General features: G+C 38.9%; 1 protein-coding gene across 3 annotated transcripts; it reads left to right on the top strand.

The window, feature by feature from the left end:
* The first annotated feature begins 19,883 nt into the window (after nucleotides 1-19,883).
* Nucleotides 19,884-25,176, top strand: LOC140794492 (riboflavin synthase). Of its 3 annotated transcripts, none has more exons than XR_012110132.1 (3): nucleotides 19,906-20,836; nucleotides 23,211-23,314; nucleotides 24,490-25,176. XR_012110132.1 is itself a non-coding variant. In XM_073146572.1 (2 exons), exon 1 carries the CDS (start codon nucleotides 19,923-19,925, stop codon nucleotides 20,826-20,828), a length of 906 nt encoding a protein of 301 aa, XP_073002673.1. In that variant the 5' UTR covers nucleotides 19,884-19,922; the 3' UTR covers nucleotides 20,829-20,836; nucleotides 23,211-23,453. The 3 variants fall into 3 exon arrangements, 1 of the variants encoding a protein (XP_073002673.1); XR_012110133.1 differs by having other exon boundaries at nucleotides 24,446-25,176; XM_073146572.1 differs by lacking the exon at nucleotides 24,490-25,176 and having other exon boundaries at nucleotides 19,884-20,836; nucleotides 23,211-23,453.
* Nucleotides 25,177-26,294: the final 1,118 nt, after the last annotated feature.

The raw sequence follows: 26,294 nt of genomic DNA, 5'->3' as shown, positions 1-26,294 counted from the left end.
TTTAATAAAATATATTTCTATCTCCTCTCGCTTTATACCACTAAATTATTTTAAATTAACAAAAAAATAATTTTATATTTTTCCTAAGAGGACAATACTCAAATTAACTGTCATTTTATTATTGTACTGGCCTCTGTCTCTCTCTCTCTCTTCAAGCCATGATATTGTAATCTCTTCACTTTCTTTCTTAATTTTTGCATTGTAAAAAAAAATATGTCTCCACTATATGACAAAAAGCTTGCACCACCTATATAAATCTGTATTAGATCTTAAATATGTAGGAAAATGTGTCCACACGTATGTTTGTAATTATTGTCAGCATAAATATGTAGAAATATTTGGTCACAGTGGGAAGAAATATATTCACACAGTATAGTAAAAAGTCTGAACTACTTATATAATTCTGGACTTTTCTCATAAAAAACAACACAAGTAAAGGTTTATTTAAATATTATTTATATATTAGTATTTCATCTACCCACTAGAAGGTAATTTAATCTTTTAGTATAAATTATCACTAATTCCCAATACAAATTCATTATTCTCCTCCATTTTATTTCAACTTTATGTCACTATACTAGTTTATAAAAAGCAACATAATATATTATATCAATATAACTTTTCTTATGCAAATATAATAAATGAGCATACCTATACTAGTACGAAAATTTTTCACAAGTGAACAACTCCTTAAGAAAATAAAGTGTAATGCTTGGTTCTTTATATTACGCTCCCTAGATTATAACTACAAACAGTCTCTTTGATAGCAATTATCTTTCAACATATTACACACTTGCCCCTGTTAGTAGATCTAAATCTTTCTTCTTTCCTTCTCTTTCTCAATTGAGCAACTTCAAAAGCAAACTGCAAGGTGGTGCATTGTAATAGTGTTGATGATAATGCTTGGGTGATGATAGTGATGATGAGGTATTGGTGGTTATGGTAGTAATAGTAGCCGCTACAATAGTGAGTATTGGTGGCTATAGTAAAAGATAGTTATGGTAGTAATGGCAGTGCTTGGGCGGTGGCTAAGGTGATAGTGGAAATGGTGAATGTGATAGTATTGATGGTGATACTCGGATGGCGGTGATTATCGTAGTGAGTGACGACAGTGATAATGCTTCTGTGATAGTTAAGATAGTACTAGTAGTGGAGGTGGTGAAAGTGGTGGTGTTGTGGTGCTTGGGTGATAGAGGTGATAGTGAAAATGATGAAAGTGACGGTAAGATAATGGTTGGTTGTTGAAAGTGGTGATGCTGATGATTATCATATAATAATAATGGTTAGCATGGTGGTGGCAGCGATGACGAGATGGATGGTGATGGTGGTGGCAATGATGGAGTCCATGGTGGTGGTGATAGAAAGAAAAAAAGTGAGTGGAAGTGTATATTAGAATCAATTTAGGATACATATACTATTTCATAATTTGTTAGCATTAACATTATAAAAGCAACTTATGATTGTGAATTTAATAACTTTTGATTAATATTATAAATGTATAAAATAAATACAATTAGCCATCGCTCAATTCTGGAATACTCCTCCTTATTCTAGAATTATAGCCAAACATTACAATAGCCCTATTCCATAATGCTAATATTATTCATCAAAATTATACCTTATACTATACACTAACTCAATTATCAATTTTGATTTGACTACAAGTTCTCTCATATATCTTATTATATTTATTACTTTTATCTCATATTTTATCAATGTCTTATCATTATTAATCACTTTTTTAAGATCTCTCCCACACTTATAATACATAATACCGCCTCATATAATAATAACAATAATTATTATTAAATATTATTATTATAGTAAATTCTTAAAATTAACTATATATATTACAAAGCTTTATAATATAATATTTAAATATAGCAATTGGAGAACAAAATTATAATGAACACCTAGCACCAAATATACATGCCCCTCACGTGGGTGAAATTTGTGAGTTTTCACTTGACCTATTGGTCAATATTACTATACAATATACAAGATAAAAACCCAACATTTTTATAATTAATCTAAACAAAAAAAGTTCAAAAATATCACAGACCACAACAAGCCCGAAAATATATATCCATACACAATAAATACAAATGCCCATGTATAAACCATCTAATTTATTTTACAAGAATAATAAATAAGAGAATTATAAAACAATCTTCACCAGCTCCTCCATAGACTCGGGATCATCTACTAATCTAAAAATATTTTCACCAAAAGATGGTGAGCTTAAAACCTAATAAATATATACGTTTATAGTCTAAAAGCAGTGCAAAGAATGAAGTCATATGATGTATACAAATGTTAGTCATGATCACAATAATACATCTATGTAATTTGCTCATTTCTACAACTCACATGCATTAATAGTAGAACGCATAATATGCATCACTCAAACTATCAAATCCTCTATCCTAGGCTTACACAGAACCACAACAATATACAACATCAAACAAAATCCATCTAGGAGAGAAGACAACTAGCGGTAATTTTGCTCACCCCTCGCCCAACGAACAGCATAACTAATTGTTCACCATGCGAACTAAGAACCTCATTCATAAGCCCCATCACAGGGTCATCATTATACATCGATGATACCCACCTAAGTCATCAGCTCTAAATCCTCGCACCACATGTGCGGAACAAAGTGAACCACTACTCAAGGACTCTTAACCCATGCTTCAAGAATACCATTAGGCTTATAACTTTTACCTTTCAATCATAGTTTGGCGTCATCCATTGTCTAGCCTCCATACTTAGTAGTGTTACGCCTACTCAAATTGGTGCAGATAGTGTCTGTTGGTTCCTCCTGATCTCACGACCTTGGCTTTGGCTGATAAAATATTGGTAATATATATACTCTGCTCCTAACCCTAGGCTAAGTGGGTAAACAGGCACTATTGAGACGTGACTTAACTATATGGTGATACGTGTAAGTGGTGCAGTGATCAACATCATCAATCATATAACTTTCATATCAAAGTTACCATGCACTACGAATTTACTAATAAACCACGCATAATTACCTAGCAGTTATTTACATAGTTATGCTAACAAGTAAATAAATATCTACATATGCATAACATGAATATGATGAAGTCATAAAGTAAGATATCACTTCAATACTAAACTACTCATAAAATACAGATGATTCACTTGCCTAACATCGCTTCCAATTTACTAGCTCCAACTATGCCACGGGATCATCCCCGCACTGTATAGAATCTACCTCGATAATAAAGTAATAAATATAAGCACAAGCCTACCTAAACTACTATGGCCAACCATTACGGGCTTCGGAAAGTCCACCTAAGAATCCTTACATTTATTTATTAAGTAGAGATGGACTTTATTAAATAGTAAAGCACATATACTATGATTATCAATCTCCAATTAGAGCTAATTCTCCATTAGGAGTAAATTAGTAGAAGGACCCTCATATCACTGCCTCATTTATTAATATTAATTTATAACAAATATTATAACTAACAAAGCAACCTTCTAAAGGTGATTAATAATTATAGCTCAAGTTAGACAATGATAATTAAATAAAAAGGCTAAATTAAATTACCATAATGTGAAGAGCAATTAAACAACTTGAGCCAGCCCAAGGCTCAATGCAATGGGCTTGGCTGTAATCAACCCAAATATCACAACACTGACCCACCAAGATTAGGCCCAAAGTCCAAATTATCCAAGATTGTCGCTTGGGCTAGACTGTAGCCCAACATGGGATGGGTCATAGCCTAACCCACCACCAACTTAGGATAGGATGCATCCGAACCCACCACTTGGGTTAGGCTACACCCAGCCCAAGCCCGCCTTAGGCTAGGCCGCACCAAGCCTAACCATACCCCACCCCTTCCTTCCTCACCCTTGACAAAAGGCAAGCCGAGGAAAAGAAGGGGGTGGCTACCGACGAACACCACCGTCGACAATCAGGGCTAACACATTCACCCCCTACTCCGATTAGGGGAAAAGGTACACGACGTGCCGACAAATCCGAAGACAAAGCATGAGTTCATCTCGGTAGGAAGAAGCTTGATGACAATAAGGGGAGTAAACCGGCGAGCCACTAATGAGGCTGAAGGAAAAGCTATGCTAAAAGGATGATGAGGAAAAGGGGAGTGCGCACAACCCAAGGGTTGGTCGACTAGGGTGACTAGTGGTAAGGAAAAACCTCCTCCATTGCGAGCGGCTATGTAGGTTGCCACTACAACTCACCATGCACGAGAGTCCCAAAGGGTGGGTATAGAAGTTCCCCTTGCGGAAGAGAAGGTTCCCGACCAGACGAGGAGAAGCAATGCCGATAGAGATGCCGAAAAAGGCTCGAAAATGTAGCTTCAACTAAGGGGAGAAACGGCCAAAGGAGGTTATCACCGGCAAGAGTCTAACGAAAGGAAGCTATTAGGGTTAGGCGCACAGTGACACGAGGTCACTGACCGGGTCGATTTCTGATGGGATTGAGAAGCAATAAAAGAAAGGGATAATTCCCTTTCCCTCTCTAAAGTATCACCCTTTTGTACATACTTTTCCTAAACTCTTTTTGGAACACAATGACCCACTAAACTATCAAAAATACCACACCTCCTTAACACCATTAATAGAATTAGTTAAATAACCAAATTACCCCTCCACTTATACTAATAGGAGAGTTAAGTCACTTAAGTGGCTTAGCTAATAAAATATATTTTAAATTTTTTTGTAAATTCTTTCTTTTCCCTCTTCTTCCTTCTCCTCAACCCAAACTCGCCACTCACCTCCACCATCACACCATCCTACACCCCTACCTCCACCACCACGTGTGTTGCGAACCCAGGCGCCACTACCACACCCTCCAACACCCCCACCTCCATCACCGCACCTTCCTTAATGCCTTGGACTTGGTGAGGACTGTCACAATCCGAAATCGAAATCATGACCGGCCATGCACCTCAAAAGGCCTAATAAAGCGAGGACTTAATTTGCCTTTCTTATCAAACCTATCAATCCTTTCCAAGGTGGGAGTGCCGTCGGAGCAATCGAAGACCTCCACATGACTACTCAATAAGCCCTCTCCTACCTGTCAAATTTAATTTAAGTTTAATAGGTTAAAATAGAAATACCTAATTTGTGAGATTTCGGCTTTGTTGGTGAATCACGCCGGCCGGCGGCTTTGGGTCGCTGCCACTCCACCACTGGAAGCTTCATGTCATTGACCTCGTGCCATAGACGTCCACCTTTGGAGCCCTCGTGGCTTTGGTCACCATCGGCCATGGATGGAGACCTCCTCGCCGGTCGCCATAGCTGGTCTTCCCTCCTCTTTCAAGTCATCGAGGCTATGAGGAAGATGCAGGCATGGCCTAAGGACTACCAGTGGCAATGACCGCCAGCGCCTCTCTCTTTCTCTTTTTCTCTCTCCTCTCGTCTCTCTTTTTCTTCCTTTTAGTTATTGATTCGGGTCTGGTTGGATTCGAATCCAAGGGACCCAACCCGATTCAGTTAACTTAATTGGATTGAGCCTTTAGCCTAATCCATTTAAGTGTATGGTTGGATAGGCAGTAGGCTAACTACAGCCCAGCCCAACCGATTGGGCTTGTTTTGGCCCAAATATATAATTTTTGGTTTTAAATTGTAAAAATATAAATCCTAATATTAATTAATTTTAAAATCTTATTATTATTTATTATTTAAGGTGGTAATTTTTAGCACGTGAGCTAAAGATTAGAGATTTCAGCTGTCTTGCTTAGACTCAAGCGAGTGGGTTCACTAACGTATTTATTTATATTATATTTTATATCTTTATCAGACCATGTAATTTATCGTGTGCAAATTTATTTATTTTATTCTTTATGTGCAAATTTATTTATTATATTTTTATGTGCATTTAATTATTATACTCAGTGCATCATTATATTTTGTGCAAATTACAAATTTTAGTGGGTAAAAATAAAACTAGTATTTGTATGGCGTATGGATCGCTTGTAGCTTTTCGTGGTGACTCAAGTCTAACTAGAAGCCCAGGAGAAAGTTCTATTTCATATCACTACGATGACTTTCTTAGATGACTCTAGCGGGATTAGGGAACAACCCCGGGATAGATCAAAAACTTCTTGAGGTGACTCTAACCTCTCTCAACGATTATGCTGCAAACCAGATCTAGAACGATCCATTTGTAACAAAATTATAAAAATTTAGGTGGAGATAGCCTCATGAGTTAGGTTATAATGAGTATAGTTTCACCTAAATCGGAGGTCGAAATAAAAAGTTAAAAATAAAAAGTGAAGATAGGTTAGAGAGGGTAGAACGGTAAATATTCGACGTTGTGGCTGTCATCAAAGAGTAGCGAACGGCCAAGGGTGGTGGTGGATGGCCGTATCATAGGGTGGCTGCTGGAGGTAGGAGGTGGCTAGGGTTTGAAAGGTTGGGATATTTCTACGGCTAAAATCTACTCCTAGAAAGATAAAGTAATCGAACGACTAGATAAAAGATAAGGACAAAAATAATAACTAGCTAAACTCAGATTTCTTTCCATTGATAATTATCAACACATGTCCACCCTTATTTATAGGAGTAAATTCATAGCGGATCAGATCCACATGCGGATTATCTGATTTATTTGAAATTCAAAATAATAAAATAAAGCTAAATAACTAACTTGACTCAACTCGACTTGACTCGACTTAACCCATGTGGTCGGATTGTAACAATCCACCACGCTTCTGACACCATGTCCTCAAGGTGACTATTATCTCACGTCCTTGTACTCATACAACTTGTCATACCCATCAATGGATTCGGGTTCATCTTCCTCAAGTCCACCTAGGAATATGATGTGGGATGGCTGACGCTTGCATTTATGACCGGGGTAAATCAATCATCATAGTAAAAACAGAAGCCTTTTCTTTGGCGCTCTTCCTAGTCGTTGTGTACAAAGCGGCACATTATCTTTTGTTAGTTAGATTGAGCTGTTGGTGCAGGCTGAGTCGGGGCAGATGCCGTCTCTAGTGGGTCATGGGCTTTGGTCATTTTTCTTCTCTCCTCCTTGCGGATCTGATTCAGTTGATCTAACTTGGACTCTATCAGAACAGCTAAGGAGAAGGTCTTGTCATAAGTAGTGGGCCTCAAAGCCTTGACCTCAACTTGAATGTCAAGCCTGAGCCCACTAATGAAGGTACTCTTCAGGGCCGAGTCAGACCAATTAGTGACTCGATTGCATATCTGCTTGAACTCCTCCCGGTAAGCTCGAACTATTGTTGACTGAGTTAGCTTAGTCAACATGGCTTAAAAGTCCTCATACAAGGTCAGACCGAATCGAGCACAAATCGCATCGGCAAAGTCCGGCCAAGACTCGAATAGTCGAGTCCACTCAACCGACTAGTACCACCAAATCGCCACGCCCTCCAAGTGGAATGAGGCTAGCTGGACCTTCTGGTGGTCAGGCGTGCCATGGTATGTGAAAAACTGTTGCTCTAGATAAGTCCAGTCTAGCGGTCTCCTCAAGAAAATTTTAGGAAATCAAACTTGACGGTCCGAGCTTGGATCCCAAAATGTAGTCTGTCATTGCGAGCGAATTGACCTCGGGGTCGAGGCTGGTCTCGTGGGTCATAGGCCCACGAGTTCGCCTCATGTCACCCCCGAGCTGCATGAGGGTTCGGCTAAGTCTAATGATGCGGGCCCACCAATTCATTCCACCATTCTTCCTTGGGCTCATACTCTTGCTCGGGGTCTTGTTCATGGGTTCCAAACTGGTTCGCATGAGGTGGCCAATCGGTTTGCAAAAATTTGGTCTGCTTTGAAAATTGTGCGCTTCATCTCCTTCATTCCAATAATCTAACCCTAACCCTAGGACTGAATTTGGAATTTGGCCTAGGGGGGCCGCCATAGGAGGCATGGGGTCAGCGGCGGCTGGGATCGGTCATAGGTCACTGGCAGTCGGCCTATGGCTGGTCCTTGTGGTTGCGGAATGGCGCCGAGCGACGGGGAAACCCAATTATCGAGCTCGGGCTAGAGGGGTTGCAACAGCGACCATGGCACGTCGCCAGCGAGTCCATCGACCACCGACGGCTGCGGAAGAGACTAGTGGCCACGGCAGAGCCACACCGACGTAGGGGTAGCTTCCTATAGTTGTGGCCATCGAGTTTGGCCACCCAACGATCGTCGATGGCTGCGGCGACCACCACTAGCGGGCAATCGGCCCGAGGAAGCCAGTCGTGGCCGTTTGGGGCATGGGAGTGTTGGACTCGTGACCACCAGCCACAGGTTTGCTGCAGCACGGATCCCCGTGGCTGGCGGTCTTCCAGCTGGTGCCAACATGAAAGGTGGCGTGGGCTCAAGTGCGAGGGTTCAGTGGAAGGGACTCATCGTGGCGATAGGGGCCGTGAGTGTAACAACCCAACCTTAAAAAAAATTAAATTAAATTAAATTTTGGGCATGACGTGGTCGACCACAATGTGGCCGGCCTCATGCCCATGCAGTGCTACCCATGCAGCTTGATGCTGCATGGGGGTGCCATGCATCACTTGACCGGCCAACTGGCCGCTGCGAGCCCCATCCTGACGCCACCACAGACTTCCCTCTCCCCACCGCCTCTCTTGCTCTCTTTTACTTCTCTCCACTCTCTCCCTTTCGGTCTTTCTCACTCTCCTCTCTCTCCGAAACTCTCTTTCTCCCTCTCTCTAACTACTACCGCCACCGCCCCGCCAGCCTGCCGACCGACGCTACCTCCCCTGGAACCGCCGTCGCCACCGGTGAGGTCTCTCACTTCCCCTCTTTCCTTTTCCCTCCCTCCCTCCTCTCCCCCCCCTCTCTCTCTCTCTCTCTCTCTCTCTCTCTCTCTCTCTCTCTCTCGCGCGCGCGCGCGCGTGCGCGTGCTAACACCCGAGGTCGAGCTTGTCGGAGCCGAGCGGCCAGCGGCCGGTGCCCTTTCCACCGGCCCGGGTCTGCAACCCCCTCCCTCCTCTCCTCTCTTCTTCTCCTCCTCTTCTTCTTCTTCTTCTTCTTCTTCTTCTTCTTTCTTCTTTCTTTTTCTTCTTCGTCTTTCTTCTTTCTTTTTCTTCTTCGTCTTTCTTCTTTCTTTTTCTTCTTCTTCCTCAGCTTCTTCTCCTTCTCTTTCTGCACAGCGCTGAGCCGAGCCCAGCACTGATGGCAGTGTCTTAATTATTTATTTATTTATTTATTTTATTTTATTTATTTAGGCTTTTCCTTCTTAATTAATGTAAATAGATTATTTAGACATTAATTATTTTAATAACAATATATATTCTTCAATATGTTTATTATTAATTATAATTTGTATAATTAATGATTAATTAGGTATAAATATAGGTAATACTTATATTTATTTATTTATATCTCTATTAGATTAATATATAGATTTGTAAATTATAATTATAAAATTTGTAAAATAAGATACATTTTAAGTAATTCTAATAGTTTATGATACATTATTATTTTGTAACAAATAAAATACTAGACCTACGTATTTATTTATTTATTATTTTATAAAGTAATGACTACGTAGTCCCTAATTAATCAAGATATAATTTAATTATAATTAGGTTTTTATCTATATTTATATTTTTATTTATAATTAAAAATCTAGCTAGTTTTAAAGATAAGTAGAAATTCTAAAACCTAATAAATCATCATATATTACATGAACGGATTTTAATTAGGTGAACGGCTAACTTTATGCTACTTAAATATTTTCAAATCCCGAACTTCTTATTTAAGGCCCCATAGACCCTATTAGGATAAATTGTCGCTCGGTTGCTGATGTGACGGATACGTGAGTTGTGTCTTCTAATCAAATGTGAATAGTCTTATCCCCTAGACGCCTTTCTCAAATTATGTTATATTATATATTATGTATATGCATGTTTTGGCCTCCAGCATGATTATATGACTTTATCTAGAGATGTACAGCCAAGCATATTTTTATCATGCATATAATTAGGCTAATCTTGGCTATGAGTATAATGATGATAAATAGAGATGATGAGAGATGATTATACTATTGTAAAGTTATGTCCAGTTGATCTATAGCATGAGTATGCATGTGTTGACTACATAGTTGGAGACTACATTGCATCATTTTTCTCTTGATTCCTATTCCACCTAAATTCCCGTTATGTAGTGACTTGTTATTGTATTGGATATATGCATATGATCTATCATTTAGAAAGAAAGCATAAAATATGATTGATAAGATAGTTGATAGAAAGCATAAGGATACCCGAGTGGGCGCGAAGGTTAGGGCGTGTTTGGAGATGATTAATCGCTCGACATAGTCGCGATCCTGTTGGCCTTACATTCGAGGTCGTTAGTCTGTGTGCGCGGCAGACATTCAGACACATGCCATTCTCCAGGGCATATGTGGCGAGTTATCCTCACGAGGTTTCTATCAGCTATGAGAGTGCCCGGTCTAGATGGATATTGATACCCTTGCGGGTGGCGGGGTATGGTTATATTTGAGATACTCTTGTGGGTGGCAGAGTATGCTTTAAGCCTTTGGATATGATGTTGAGACCGGGTACCAAGTGTTGACTATGCATAGTAGTCTATTATGATGATGACATATAGAGATGACATTGGTGGCTGAGATATTGAGAAATGCATATGATTTCATTATCATCTGCTTACCTGATAATCGAGTAGTTAATATACATCATATATGGTTGCATTTAATATTATAACATGGTCATGGTCGGCATGCATCATGTGTCATATTTGAGAGAAAATTATGATGATAATATGACATGGAGATTTATTTACTCATTGTCAAAGATTATATACTTTTATCAGTTATGACATGTTATCTACTTTTTATTTATATATTATTGAGGATACATTCATATATTCATTCATGCATGATGCTATTTCTGATTCATATTATCTAGTACACGATTTACTCTTTATTTGGCATCACTGATTCGAGGTAAGGTCTATTCACTGAGCCTTTTGCTCATGACTCTCTTTATTTCTTTTTTAACCCCCTTAGATATGTGGTACGTGATAGTGACTTGAGATATCTTGAGAAGATATTTTAGAGCGAGGATGATGTGAGCTATACACGTGAGATGGTATAGAAGATAGTTTAATTAGATATTGAGTTGTAGCATTATTTGATATTTATACTTTATTGTATCAGACGGTGATTTGTATAATACATGTTAAATTATAGTGTACTCATGTATTAGTTGTTTAGTTGTATCTTGATGGTTTGTTCTAGCCTGTGTGGGTCCTGCTAGATCATATAGTGGTCTAGTGTATATTATTGTGGACTTAGATATTTGTATGTTAATAGGTTTATTTGGTTGATAGTATGATTTATTTGGTGTTAAATTATGTGAGCATGGATATGTTAGCAGGTAGTATTTGATGATGTCATGATTATATGTGCACAGAAGTGTATCTGTGCGTGACGGGCCCCTCCCGACCTGTCGCATGCACCGCGCGTACCGTGTGGGCGCGTGGGCGTGCACGTGCCAGTGCTGGGCGGGGGCGCTATAGTGAGCGTCTAGATGGCCGCCGGTGGGAAGCTAGGGTTTTCGATCCTAGCTCCCACAACGGGTGGGGAAGATGACCCTGCGGCTATTATTGTGGGCAGTTCCGACGTGGCAGCGGCATCTGCAAAGGTCTGCAGGGCCGGAGGAGTCCTCACCGCTGTCGGAGGAGGGGTTGAGGCCACGGCCGGCTCATCCCCTCCCTCATAGTTTGGTATTAATGGTCGTGGTTGGCCTACTTTCCCATGGTCGGCGATGCTAGCGGCTTGTCATCAAGGCTTGAATAGCCTTCATGATGGATCTACTGATCTCATTAGAAAAATCTTCAAAATTTGCCTTCACCCACGCTGACGGCCCGTCGTCAACTATTGCTGGTGGTGGCGGGGGCACTAGATCAACTCCTACAGGAACGGAGATGAGATCCTGGTCTTCCATGGTCGATCCCTCCTTGTTATTCTTGGATCACGTGTTAACCATCTTTTGAGGAACGTCGGCTCTGATACCAATGTTGCGAAACAGATTTGGAATGATCTGTTCGTACAAAATTATGAAAATTTAGGTGGAGGTTGCCTTATGAGTTAGGGTTCTAATAGATCTAGTTTTACTTAAATCGGATGTCAAGATGAAAAGTTAAAGATAAAACAATAGAGATTGGTCAAAGAAAGTAAAACAGTAAATATCTGACGTTGTGGCGATCATCGAAGAGTAGCGGACGGCCAAGGGTGGTGGTGGATGGCCGTATCATAGGGCGGCTGTTGGAGGTAGGAGGTGGCTAGGGTTTGAAAGGTTGGGATATTTTTACGGCTAAAATCTACGCCTAGCAAGATAAAGCGATCTAACGGCTAGATAAAAGATACGGGCAAAAATAACAATTAGCTAAACTCAGATTTCTTGCCATTAATAATTATTAACACATGTCTGCCCCTATTTATAGGAGTAAAATCCCTAGCAGATCAGATCTACATGCAGATTATCTGATTTATTTAAAATTCAAAACAATAAGATAAAGCTAAATAGCTAGCTTGACTCAACTCGACTTGACTCGACTTAACTCATATGGTCGGATCGTAATAGGTTAGTAAAAAAGACAGAGTGGATTGATCACATAGTGACACCTCCTGATGACTCAAATCAGATCAGCTATGAGGAAAAGATGGGAGAGTCATCTCGAGGTGACTTCTAGTTGATGTGGATCCATAGAGTATAGACCAATTGAGACAAATGACATTATTATTTTTGAGAAAGATGTTAATATGTTGAAAGTGAGCAAGGTTACAAGTTATGATTCTCTATTATTATTGTTGTTGTTATTTTAAGAGCATGCTTATTGGAAATTATCATTTATATTGTTGAATTTGGGTTTTATTTAACACTATAAAATTTTAGAATTATTTGATTTTTGAGTGGATTCCACTCATTGAGTTATAGTTGTTGGCTCAAGGATTTTTTTTTCTCTCTTCTATTATTTTAGGTAATAATCAGCGACTGAACGAGATGCACTGAAACCCTACCTCCACTTAGGACCTACCTATTTACTTTTCCATTCTTTTGGTCTTATGTTTTAGATTAATTGTTAATTTAATTTCGTTTAGAGACTTAGTATTTATGACATTGTTTTATTTTCATTGCACTTAGTATAAACCAAATAAAATAGATTCTCTTCTTTTATTTATTCTTGTCATTATACACTTAGGAAGTATTAGTAAGGTTTCGTGTATCTCAAGTGTATTGAGGTGCATGGCTGGTTATGATTCTAATTTCGGATCGTGACAATGTTGGTATTAGAGCCTAAATTTTGTCATCCTAAGTCGCCCTTAGAGTTATGTGGAGGTCCCTGTTGCATAAGCTCGATTCGTTACGAAATTATTTGTTATATTCAGTAAAATTATTCTTATCTCATTTATAAATCTTGAAGGGGGAATATGTATACGCGTCATCATCGACGAGGAGTTGCGGACCAAAGTTCATCTCCTGATAGGAGTAAGGAGCAAGAGCTTGTTCCTGCTCAAGCGTTAGCTCTTGCACCAACTACTATTCCTGGGTTGGGACCAGAAACTGCTCTTGCTTAGATTCCTAAACCTACCCACATTCCTACTCCTGCCCAGATCCCTATTTCTGTCCTGGTTACAGACCCTTCTTTAGGCCATTGGAGGATAGTCATTGTAGACTCCAGCTACATCAAAGTCAAGACCCTGATAGGGGTATAGTGTTTGAGAAATTTTAAAATTTTGAAGGTGTCTCCACGCGCCTTTAAGGAGACTACTGATCCAATCGAAGTAGAGGCTTGGCTGCTTCGAATCGAGAAGATATTACGAGTATTGGATTGTTTAGAGGATCAGAGGGTTGCTTTGACAATCTACATGTTTGAGGATCGAGTAGAGCATTGGTGGTAGATGGTTGAGCGCTAGTACATTGGACGGGAGAAGGTGTTGACTTGGGGAAACTTTAAGAGGATTTTCTTTGAGAAGTACTATCCTCAAGCCTTAAAGAAGAAGAAACATGATGAGTTCTTCGAGCTGAGACAGGGAGGCATGTCTGTGGTGGACTTTGAGGCAAGGTTCACCAAGTTGTTGCAATTTATTCCCCATATAGCAGCGAGCGAGGATGAGAAAGTTAGCTTCTTTGAGGGTAAATTGCGACCAACCAAGATAGGATATCACTTTTCCAATGCCAGACACTTCTAGAAATTGTGTCCAAGGCACTCCTCATTGAGAGAAACATTTGGGAGCTTGGCCAAGAACGAGAACAAAAGCATCCACAGAAGAAGCAGAGGAGATACTAAGAGTAGAATAGAGGAGATGGTCAGTCGTCTGGACAACCTTTGAGAGTCGGGAGCGGACGAAACCCTTTTGTGGGAGGTCACAAACAGGGTCAGCTTAGAAATTGTTTGAGGTGTGGATACTCTCATTCATCTAGTGCGGGGTGCAATGGAGTACCTCGAAGCTGCTACAACTGTGGAAGACCCCGCCACTTGACGAGAGACTACAGAGCGCCTCATGGGGGGATGGCATCCAGCCTCTCAGCAGGATTAGTAGCATTAACCGTCCCAGTCTGGAGCAGCTAATAATAGATCTCAGGCAAGTAGCAGGAGTCAAGGATCAAGGCCAGAGAACAAAGGAAGAGTTTATACTTTGACGCAAGAAGAGGCTAAGCACTCACCATCTTTGGTGCAAGGTACATTACCTATTTCTTCTATACCAGCTAAAGTTCTTATAGACTTTGGAGCCTCACACTCTTTTGGTTCACCTGATTTTATGTCCTTATTACCTATTGCACCTAAGACCATGGAATCATATTTAGTAGTGACCACACCTATAGGGAGGACCATACTTTTAGATCTTATTTGCATATTTTATTTAGTAGAGATAGATGACCAGAAACTCCTAGTAGATCTTATTTGTCTAGACATGCATGATTTTCACATTATACTGGGTATGGATTGGCTATCGTCATATCATACTATAGTGGATTATTGAATGAAAAGAGTTATATTTTATACCTCGGAGAAGCTATAATTTTTCTTTCAGGGTAAGCGAAAGATTCATACAACCAATATTATCTCAGCACTTCAAGCAAACTGATTAATGAAGAAAGGATGCCAAGGCTTTTTGGCATTTGTAGTGAGTGCGGAGTGTTCGGAGTAGGAGATTCATGAACTTCAAGTAGTGAATAAATTCCTAGATGTTTTTCCTGAAGATTTACCTAGTCTTCCACCTGATAAAGAGATAGACTTCACCATAGACCTGCTCCCTGGTACTGAACCAATATCGAAGGCATCCTATAGGATGGCACTAGCAGAACTTAGAGAGCTACAGACTCAATTTCAAGAGTTGCTAGATTTGGGTTTTATTTGTCCGAGTATATCACCTTGGGGAGTACCAATTTTATTTGTAAAGAAGAAAAATGGATCGATGCGTCTTTGCATTGATTATCAGAAGTTAAATAAAGTCACAGTGAATAATAGGTATCCACTACCCTAGATCGATGATCTTTTTGATTAGCTGCAAGGCTCTCAGATCTTCTCTAAGATTGATCTGAGATTTGTTTATCACCAATTAAAGATAAAAAATAAAGACATTGCAAAGACAGCATTTAGGACTTGCTATGGCCATTATGATTTCCTAATGATGCCTTTCAGCCTCACAAATGCACCTATAGCTTTTATGGACTTAATGAATTGAGTCTTCAGAACCTTCCTAGATCAGTTTGTTGTGATATTCATTGACGATATATTGATCTATTCCAAGAGCAGGGAAAAGCACGAGGAACATCTGAGGATAATACTTCAAACTCTTCGGGAGGAAAAGCTTTATGCAAAAGTTTAATAAGTGTGAATTTTGGTTGGATATGGTTGCTTTCTTAGGACATATAATTGGCAAAGATGGAGTCAAGGTAGATCAAAAAAAGATCGAAGTTGTTAGCAAATGGCCGAGGCCCACTTTAGTATCTGAGGTATGTAGTTTCCTTGGATTGGCAGGCTACTGTAGAAGGTTTGTGAAGGAATTTTCACGAATTGTCTTGTCATTTACTCACCTCACCAAGAAAGGGGTGGGATTTGAGTGGTCAGATGATTGTGAAAATAGCTTCCAAGAGCTCAAGCAGAGATTGATCTTAGTTCCTATCCTTTCAATTTCGACAAAGGGCGGCAACTTTGTAATTTACAGTGATGCATCCCGACAGGGTCTTGGTTGTGTTTTGAGTACCAAAACTGAGTTTGTGTCCTAGCTAGTGAAGAGTTAAATAATAAAATCATGTTAGAGACTCATAGTTCAGAATTCAGTATCCACCTAGGTATCACGAAAATGTATAGAGATTTGAGAGAAAATTTTTGGTGGAATGACATGAAAAATGACATAGCTAACTTGTGGCCAGATGTCTCCGCTGTCAGCAAATCAAGGCTGAGCATCAAAAACCTGCAGGAATGTTGCAGTCTTTGCCCTTATCAGAATGGAAATAGAAGGATGTGACTGTGGACTTTGTCTTGGGACTTCTCCAGGCCAAATCAAATCATGATGCAATGGTGATCAAGGACAAATTGACTAAGTCTGCTCACTTTTTGGCCATTCATATGACTTACTCCCTAGATCGTCTTGCACAAATTTATATTAAGGAGATTGTCCGACTCTATGGTGCATCCTTTTCTATCGTGTCTGATTGAGATCCTCATTTTGTTTCTAAATTCTAGCGGAGTCTTCATTCAGCTATGGGGACATGATTGAAATTCAGCTCAGCTTATCATCCGCAGACTGATGGACAATCCGAGAGGACTATCCAAACCCTTAAGGATATGTTGTGAGCTTATTCTTTGGAGTGGAAAGGAAATTGGGATGATCATTTTCCGCTCATGGAGTTCTCTTACAATAATAGCTACCATTCAAGTTTAGGAATAGCACCTTATGAGGCGTTGTTTGGTAGAAAATACAGATCTTCACTTTGTTGGTTCAAGGTCGGTGAAAGACAATTATTAGGACCAGATATAGTACACGATGCTACTAAAAAAACTGTCAAAATTAAGGAAAATGTTCTCACAGCTCAGAGCCGTTAGAAGAGTTATGCTGATAACTAGAGAAGAAATCTAGAGTTTCAAGTGGGTGACATGATTTTTCTAAAGGTGTCACTTTGGAAAGGATTGATCAAGTTTGGTAAGAAAGGCAAATTGACTCATCGCTTTATTGGGTCTTTTGAGATGCATGGCCGGTCATGATTCTAATTTTGGGTCGTGACAAGGACCCTATGGTACCATTTACATGGCGATGACCCTGGTTCCCTCCCGTCTAACATCCAAGTCAAAATCATTGAGGAGCAAGAGAAGATTAAGGATATCGGTAGAAGCGCCCCTACGACCATCTATTGCCATCACTCCCTTCTCTGATCAAACAATCCTATGACCACCAACCTTGGGGATTTCTTTGTAAGTCGAGAGCAGTAGTAGCCAAAGAGATGGAACCCATTCTCAGTGCTCTAGCCATCTAGGGATTCATGAATCATATGGGATTATCGGTACCAAAGCAATGAGGCTGGCAAGGAGTTCTTGGATAGCCTCAATGGCAACACAGACAACCCAATGACAACATGCATTGATGTCAATATGGTTGACGCACCCTCTGCTCCAACTGTGTCTTCTTCCACTTCCTTATCTTTGACCTTAGCCTCGACTCCATCGTTCGCTCTGCCTTCACCCACTCCTTTCTCCCACTTCCAATATCCATTTTCTCATGGATTCCATCAGACATAGTCTCGACTTGTCGGGTAACTTTAGGGCATTGCTTTGCCTCCAAGGAATCTGAGATCTAAACTTCCTTGAGATCGCTCGATTACTTGATCTCCTTATTTCACCCCTTGCTCACCTCATCAATTTTTTTGATTTCAAGACCTGACGTCATGGCCGACCCAAGCTCGTCGGTCGGAGAATGGCGATGCTATGGCTGATGCATCTCTCTAGCTTCTTGTCCGCGGCCATGCAAGAAGATAAAGATGAAGCCGGAGGAGGGATTCCAAAGGGTTGGTTAGATAAGGGAGAGGGAATATTCGCCATATTATTGTCACATAATTATCACATAGCAATTTATGGATAGAAATAGGTAACAAAATTCTAACAGAAGGAGTTAAATGAGGTATTTATAATAGTACGAAGGGTTATTGTGTACCAAAAAAAATTCAACAGATAATTATGGAAAAGAGTAATAGTTCAAGGGTGATAAGAAAACAACTAAATTGAAATTAAATTTAAAAAGAGATAAAAGAACCATCAGTGATTTTTTTTCTTGGCTTAATTACACTTTACCCCCTTGTACTTTGACCATGTATCACTTTACCCTTTGTACTATAAAAGCGTACAAATACCCTCTTATACTTTTGAAATGTTATAACTAAATTCATCTGTTAGCATTCCGTGAGTTAAAAGTCACATGAACAGTAGATTACTTATATATAGACGATATTACCTGGTCAAAAGAATATGTTTTAGATAATTTTGCCCCTATCTCTTTCCTTAGATGAACTACAAAATGGCTTCCACTATTTTTCCCAGCCCATTTCCTTCTCCAAGCCCTAAGTTTGTTCATCCTATTTTTCTACATGCTTGAAAATAAGAGCAAACAAAGATGGGTGGAGTACATAATATTCACAAAGAATTTGAAAACCCCCAAATTTGTGGTGGGGACCAAGATATTAATATTACAATATATCTCTAGGAAAGTCTACACCTTATAAAAACATAAATTTTAAGTGGACAAAACTTAAAAACTCTCTGATATGCTCGATCTCCTCTTATGTTTGGCATTCTGTGTCTTCTCCAATGCTTGAGTGCCTTGACATTCTTGAGAGAAAAGAGTTCAAGAGCTAGGAATGGCAGATTAAAGAGGAAGAAGAAGGGAAGAAGAAGAGAAGACCAGATTAGAAGGGAAGAAGAAGGGTTTCTTTGTTCTCTCAAAACTGACAATGTGGGCAATGTGGGCAATGTGGGCAATGTGACCGTGCGAGGTAGAGTTTTCCGATCAATGGTAGGTGAGGGTAAATGTGTAATTTAATTTTTTTAGCTAATAAATAATAATAATTCCATCCAACTACAAAGGGATAGAAAGGTAATTTTACGGCTTCTGTTAATCAAGTTTAAGGGATTATAATATTTCAAAAATATAGGAGGATATTTATACGCTTTTATAGTTCATGAAAGTAAAATGATACACGGTCAAAATACAAAAGTGCAAAATATAATTCTTTCTTTTCTTTCTTCTTTCCTTTCTCCCACAACCATTTTCCCATCTTCCCACGCCCAATTTTTTTTTATAAGATGTTACATATGATACAATGTACGAAATATATAGCCGTTGCACGTGTACCAATGAAATATAAGTAACGCACACCTACTAATAGCTACCTCTGCCATTGCACAGGTATTGGTGAAGCATTGCATATGTACTACTTGTCTTTAGGCATTATTTACCTACCACTCAACTCTCGAGCATTGCATGTTTATGTATGAAGGCATTAGCTACCTATCGGCGACCATTGCACATATAAACAACTTGAATAGTATTGTCATGGTAACAATTCTCTACGATGCATTGCTACTGTTTGCCTCCAAGCCATACGTAGCAGCGACATCTATAGCATTGCATGGGTATGCCTAAAATGTTACCTGCCTACTTAGTAACCATTGCACATCTAGACGAACCGAATAGTATTGTACAATGTATCATGTACAATGATATTATATTTTTATTCAATCTATCCTTAAATTAAATCTTACTTTTATTTTATACCACATCAAACATAATTATTACATACTTATTTTAAAATATAAATAAATATACGAATAGTTATTTTTAGAAGAAATTTATCATTTTAATAATATAAAATATAATTAATACCAATTTCAATCGTATTCGGGTGTGAACGTGAATTAAAAGTTGCCCCCAAAAAATGCTCCGATTAGAAACCCCAAACTTCCACAGCAACGCCTCATCACCTCCACTACTCTACCATCCATCAATGGCAACTACTACTTTCTCCCCTACCATCCTCTTCCTTCTCAATAACTCCCCCAGAACTCCTCCAAATCTCACTCCTCGCTCCCTCCTCACCTCTTCCACCTCCGCCTTCCTCTCCCTCTCCTCCCGCGCTCACCTCGCCCCGACCCCTCTCCTCCTCAAACCACGCTTCACCTCTGCCCCCAAATCCCACTCCCCGATCACGTCCCTCTTCACAGGCATCGTCGAGGAGATGGGTCGCGTCGACTACCTCGGCCCTTCTGAGACCAGCGGCGTCGAGATGCGCATCTCCGCCGCCGCCGTCCTCTCCGGCGTCAACCTAGGAGACAGTATCGCCGTTAACGGAACCTGCCTCACCGTCTCCGACTTCACCCCCTCACACTTCACCATCGGCCTCGCCCCCGAGACTCTCCGCCGCACCAACCTCGGCGATCTCGGCCCCGGGGACTTCGTCAACTTGGAGAGAGCCCTGCAGCCTGTGTCGAGAATGGGGGGTCACTTCGTGCAGGGACATGTGGATGGGACTGGCGAGATTGTGGAATTGAGACCGGAGGGGGATTCGCTCTGGGTGAAGGTGCGGACAGCGCCGGAGATCCTGCGGTTGGTGGTGCCGAAAGGGTTCATTGCGGTTGATGGCACGAGCTTAACGGTGGTCGGCGTGTACGAGGAGGAGGGATGCTTTGACTTCATGCTGGTGGCCTACACGCAGCAGAAGGTGGTGATTCCTTTGAAGAAGGTGGGGGATAAGGTCAATTTGGAGGTTGATATACTTGGGAAGTATGTGGAGAAGATATTGCGGAGCGGGTTCCAGAATTCGGACTCCATTGGCTCTTCTTAATTGTGGAGGTAATAAATTTTGATCTCTTTTTATTTGTTTTATGCATTGTTAATTTGTTGAACATGGATTATTGTTTCTTGTGCTGGAGATATGCAATAAGATTAATAAGTTCAACTGCGATATCCAGGCCATTTCTTGTGCATCATCGTCATAGAGTAATGAGGACAGGTTGTTCACATTTTTATTTGATAGTCTATCTGAGGTGACTTTGGAAGCTAAGAAGTGGGTGACAGAGATCTCTCAGGATAATAGTGATCTTCTTGAGTATCTTGTGCAAGGAATACGCCACCTATAGGAAAGAGTGTTCAATTAAAGGTTGAGGATTGATATGAATAATTAGACCTAGGGTTGGATATCAGTTCTGATGTGTCCCGTGCTCCTCGGCAATGAATCGAATAACCCTACTAAAATTAGGTTGTTGTAAACTTAGAAAAAAGGACTGATACCAAAATGTGCTGGCATGTGGCTGGCATATGTATATGTTAAGGTAATTGTTGAGTAGTATTTGCAGCCTGTATGCAAGTATGTCATTAAAAAACTACACCTCGTCATTAGCCTCTTTCAATGCTACGTAGAATATCCCTTAGAGAGCTAGGCCTAGGTTACTTTTAAATTTGGATTAGGCCCTTTAAGCTATATTAAGAAAGGGATCATCTTGTGCAAGACCCTATCAATGGAAGAGGTGGGACAATGTTGTTGATGCTTGAGAGGAACATAATTTGGGTGAAAATGCACTCCTCATTGCAATCAGTTTATTTTGTTGTGCTAAAAAGTTTATTGTCGATAGATGATCTGGGCGTGTTGATGGCGGGATTTATGGAGGATGCTTCAACATCATTCTTGTTGCATATATGCTGCAAAGTTTCGATTACTCCAAAGGCTGGGAATAAGCTCAGTTTGGAGGTTGACCTACTAGGGAAATATGCAGAAAAACTATTGAGTACTGGCACTTGTAACTTGGTATTGCATTCTCTGTAGGATCTTTAGCATAAAGTTTACTTAGGGAAGGTAAGGGAAGATCTTCCCAAATGACAATTAGAGGAGAGCTATCACACTTCAATTTTGTCTTGTCCAATTAAATGGCCTTATCAAGAGTGACAGTGACAAAGTGTACCCAAACTTGGCTCAATTATCATGCATAATTTTTCGCACTTTTTGTCCAAAAGATGCTACTTCTGATTTGTCACTTCATACTTAGTATGTTTTACAATGGTAAATAGCGAAAGATCTTGCACAATGGTAAATTGACAATTGAGGAGAACCACCAGCTTTTGCATCATTATTTATTATAGTTTCTTTTTTTTCTTTTTTTTTGCCTTCTTTTCTCTTAGGGGTTCCTATAAGGACTGAAGGAACCCTGGAGTATGAAATCATGAGGAGGAGTGGAAGAGAACTCTTTTATTTTTCTTAAGAAACTTTTTTAATGATTTCAAACTGTTAAGTACAATTCCCAAGTTTCAATTGTTTTAACATTTGCCGAATTTATCAAAGATTTGCATAATTGAAATCACTCATATAGCATAAGCTGAAATATAGTCAAAAGAAATAGACTAAGACAAATATGGTTCAAACTCATTAATTTTCATATAGTTAAGAAAACAATGTAAATGGGAGTTACTTAAAATATTGACCAACACTTTAGAGTCTTATTTTGCACTCCATGTGCCATAGCTTATTTCCTCTTGGAATAGGGGAGAAGAAAATTGTTCTTATTTTCTATCTTTCTATTGTGCTTTCATTTTCCCAAGATGCTTGTTGTTCTTTGGGCGATCAGGAATGGTTATAATAAACAAAGGGAAAAGTAAAAGAATCTCCCTCTTCCTCAGCTGCTACTTTCTTCTGTAGGCTATCAAAGATTTGCTAATTGAAATCACTCATATAGCATAAGTTGAAATATAGTCAAAAGAAATAGACTAAGACAAGTATGGTTCGAACTCATTAATTATCATCTGGTTAAGAAAACAATGTAAATGGGAGTTACTTAAAATAGTGACCAACACTTTAGAGCCTTATTTTGCACTTCATGTGCCATAGCTTATTTCCTCTTGGAATTGGGGAGAAGAAAATTGTTCTTATTTTCTATCTTTCTATTGTGCTTCTGTTTTCCCAAGACACTTGCTTGTTGTTCTTTGGGCGATCAGGAATGGTTATAATAAACAAAGGGAAAAGCAAAAGAATCTCCCTCTTCGTCAGCTGCTACTTTCTTCTGTAGCTGTAGGTTCTTGTCTACTGTCTGCGTGCTGATAAGGGGGTGCATTTCTTATCGATGTATTAGAAGATATATGTGTATACTTAGATATACACATATAATTTGTCTATTTTATAATCCTTCAATTTTTTGGATTGCAAGCTACAGATTAGGGATGTGTTGTATTTTTGCAGGCATTAGTTGCTGGAAAAGATGCTGGAGAATAAATGATCAATATGCTGGAGCTTCTCATGTCCTCAAGCAGCATAATGTATTCTGAAGTCTCTGTAATATTCATGTAATTTAACAGGAATAAAACTTTTAGTTTCCAGCAGACAACATCAACTTTCTCAGTTTCCTGTTCATTTTTGCTAGAATTGCTATAGATTTATTATGGACATCATTATTACAATAGAGAACTTTGTGGTTTTATCAAATTTATTTCTTTCAAATATTTATTTATGTCAGAAAGAATAGTTCTTGGCATTTAACATTATCTTGTCTTTGTCTTTATTGAGGTATAATTTCAGATTTCCAATGAAGAGCAGGTATATCTAGTGCGGTACATGTTGAAGAACTGTCAATCTCATGTCATTATACAGTCAAATAGGACTGGTTTCATTGAAGATAAAGTAATACTATCTGAGTACATGCTAAGGCTTATTTGCAGAGTTTTAGAAGGGTTTTAAAGTGTTATGCATGCATTTCACATTATTTAATAACCATAATGACTTGTATGCTTTTATCTGGTAAGTTTATTTTTTTCATTGGCTTCATGTTATTTATTTGGTATGTTATTTATTTGATAAGTTTGATATTGTGATTGAACCTGTTTTTATGCAACATACTTTTGATGTTATTTTCTTTTGCCAATGAGTGGTTATAAGTTTTCATAGTTAATTCTGAATTCTATGCATATAAGATCAATATGCTTCGAGCTGTTGCTGTTTTTTTATCAAGCTATTACCAATCCAATAAATTAGTAATGAAGCCTGACAATTATAGAGAAATATCAGATGTTTGACTTGTCTCCATCAATATAACAGCCTCTTTGAATCTGAAATGTGAAAAAGACTCTTTTTGGCTGAAACTTCCAAGGATCTGAAAGGAACTTCATGTTCAGGATGCAAGGAATTTAACTTAAATCTCTAATCATCTGGAAGACAATAGTTCCAAGATTTGATGTTATTGACCTCACTAATGTAGTGAAACTCAATGGTTCTTTCACTCTCCCAAGCATATTCTGAGGCATTTTTCTAATTTGTTTAGTCTCAGCACTATATTGTACTCAGTTACTCAGTACTTTGCTTTAGTCATTCATGAACAATTGAAGGCAATAGATGTAAAATGTTTCAAACTGTTTGACTGGATCTTACGGTACTTTTTCCCTTAATACAAGAAGAATTTGAATCTTTTTTTGCTTGTGTAGGTACCAAACTAATGTGCAGTTTATTAAACTCATTATCTTGGCAGGCAACTATTTCTGTTCTTCTTGGATTGAGAGAACACTTGCCTAACATCTAATCAGGAAGCTGTTATGCTGCATGATCGTAAGCTTGTTTCAGAAACGTTATGAATGATCTGATTAATGGAGACAGCACGATAGAGAATGATGTATCTGCTGATCATTTTATTGCTGAATTACTTGATATGGATTTTGAGTCCAGCAAAGTTATGAAAGCTACTGAAGCCGCTGTGATGATGTGCTTAAGTGTTTGTTAAATGGCTCTTGTGATAGCAATATCTATCAACATGTAAGGGTCTCAAGTAATTTTACTTGGTCAAGAACACTCTTTTTAAGTAATGGCCTCATATCATCTTATTCTCCAGAAAGGTTGAAGCAGTCAAGCATAACACAACATATTCCATCATTTCGTAGGACTAGAAGGATCATTTCTAATATTTTTTATTCTTCATTATCTCACATACAGAGATTAAGGCTCACAGATCTATATGGACCAACAGTTTCTAACAACAACCCTAGACAGTTGTCTCTGTCTTCTCAGAAGGGTTCAGGAAATTTAGGCATTTTGCAGAGCTGAAGTTGTTATCACAACAAAGCAAGAGCTCCCTGTATCAAGTCTCCTCACAGTTTTGCAGTTTTTAGAATCAAGAAGTTGTATCAGACTTGAACAATAAAGTTGGTATTCTTTCACAAAAGCATTTTGGATTTTCATCTTTGAAAGATTCCCTCTCTCCACCATAAATTTTCAATTGGTATCAAAATGATATCTTTTTATCTTAAAGAGATCATTAAGATATGGATTTACATTGTCAAAGTTAATCTGCTATCTTAACTTTTGGATGATTCAGATTATTGTTATTAGAAAGCTAGAATGACGGCCTTTTTAAAGTCAATCGGCAAACGTGTTTCGATGTCTATGGTATATGGGTACTCTTCGCATACTGAAGAATCAAGAGGAAGCATTGTACGGAAACCCATTGATAAGTGAGATAAAATTAATTATGATGTCATGGGCTAAAATAACAAAAGCAATGAATGTCATTTTCAGCGACGTCTCTCACAGTGAGTTTAGACACGTCAGTAGCTTCGAGATAGCAAAAGTTAGCTTGAGACATTCGTGAGATTACTCACTAAGTCCCTGTTCAATAGGCTTATTCTAAAATAAGCCTCTTTATTTTGGTGTATTAACTAAACAACATCTTACCTTATTCTAGTATACTATTTCAACATTCTTTCGCATCTTATTCCATACAACTTTTAAAAACTAATTTATTAATACCCTAAAAATACTATTTTACTCTTATGAGCTCAGCACTAATTTTCGGTCTAATCATCTACAATTTCATTTCCCTCTCTCTCTCTCTCCTCCAAAGGCAGCCATGGCCTAAAAATAACTAAATTATTGAGAGTGAAAAGAAAAAAAGTGTTTCGTTCCCTTCTCTCTCTACCTTCTCTTGCCCCTAAAACCCCAATTCCAAAAGCTTCGAGAGTTACGGCCATCCATGGTGGAAGAGGAATTTCGCGAGTCACTACTTCAAAATTAGGGATTTACGAATAAGATTCGGTCAAGAAAGCGAAGGAGGAGGTCATTCTTTCTTTGGTTTCTATTTTGGGCTCCTTTCACTTATTGGCGCCTTGGTTAACCTCTACACACCTCTCCATTATTTTTTTATTTTTATAAGTATTGTTTTGTTTTTCATGTATTAGAGTAATTTTTTTAGATTTATTTATATCCTTAAGATATGTCTTGGTGCGAATTTATTTTTGTGAATGCAGATTTATACTATAGTGTGCAAATTTATAACTATGCTCG

Source organism: Typha latifolia, chromosome 8 (genome assembly GCF_019914945.1).
Source record: "Typha latifolia isolate L0001 chromosome 8, TyphaL0001v2, whole genome shotgun sequence".
Lineage (NCBI taxonomy): Eukaryota > Viridiplantae > Streptophyta > Magnoliopsida > Poales > Typhaceae > Typha > Typha latifolia.
This window is presented reverse-complemented; position numbering and strand designations above follow the sequence as displayed.

What these genes read in the sequence shown, in the direction of transcription:
- LOC140794492 (XM_073146572.1), top strand. Translation starts at nt 19,923, where the DNA reads ATGCTCCGATTAGAAACCCCAAACTTCCACAGCAACGCCTCATCACCT.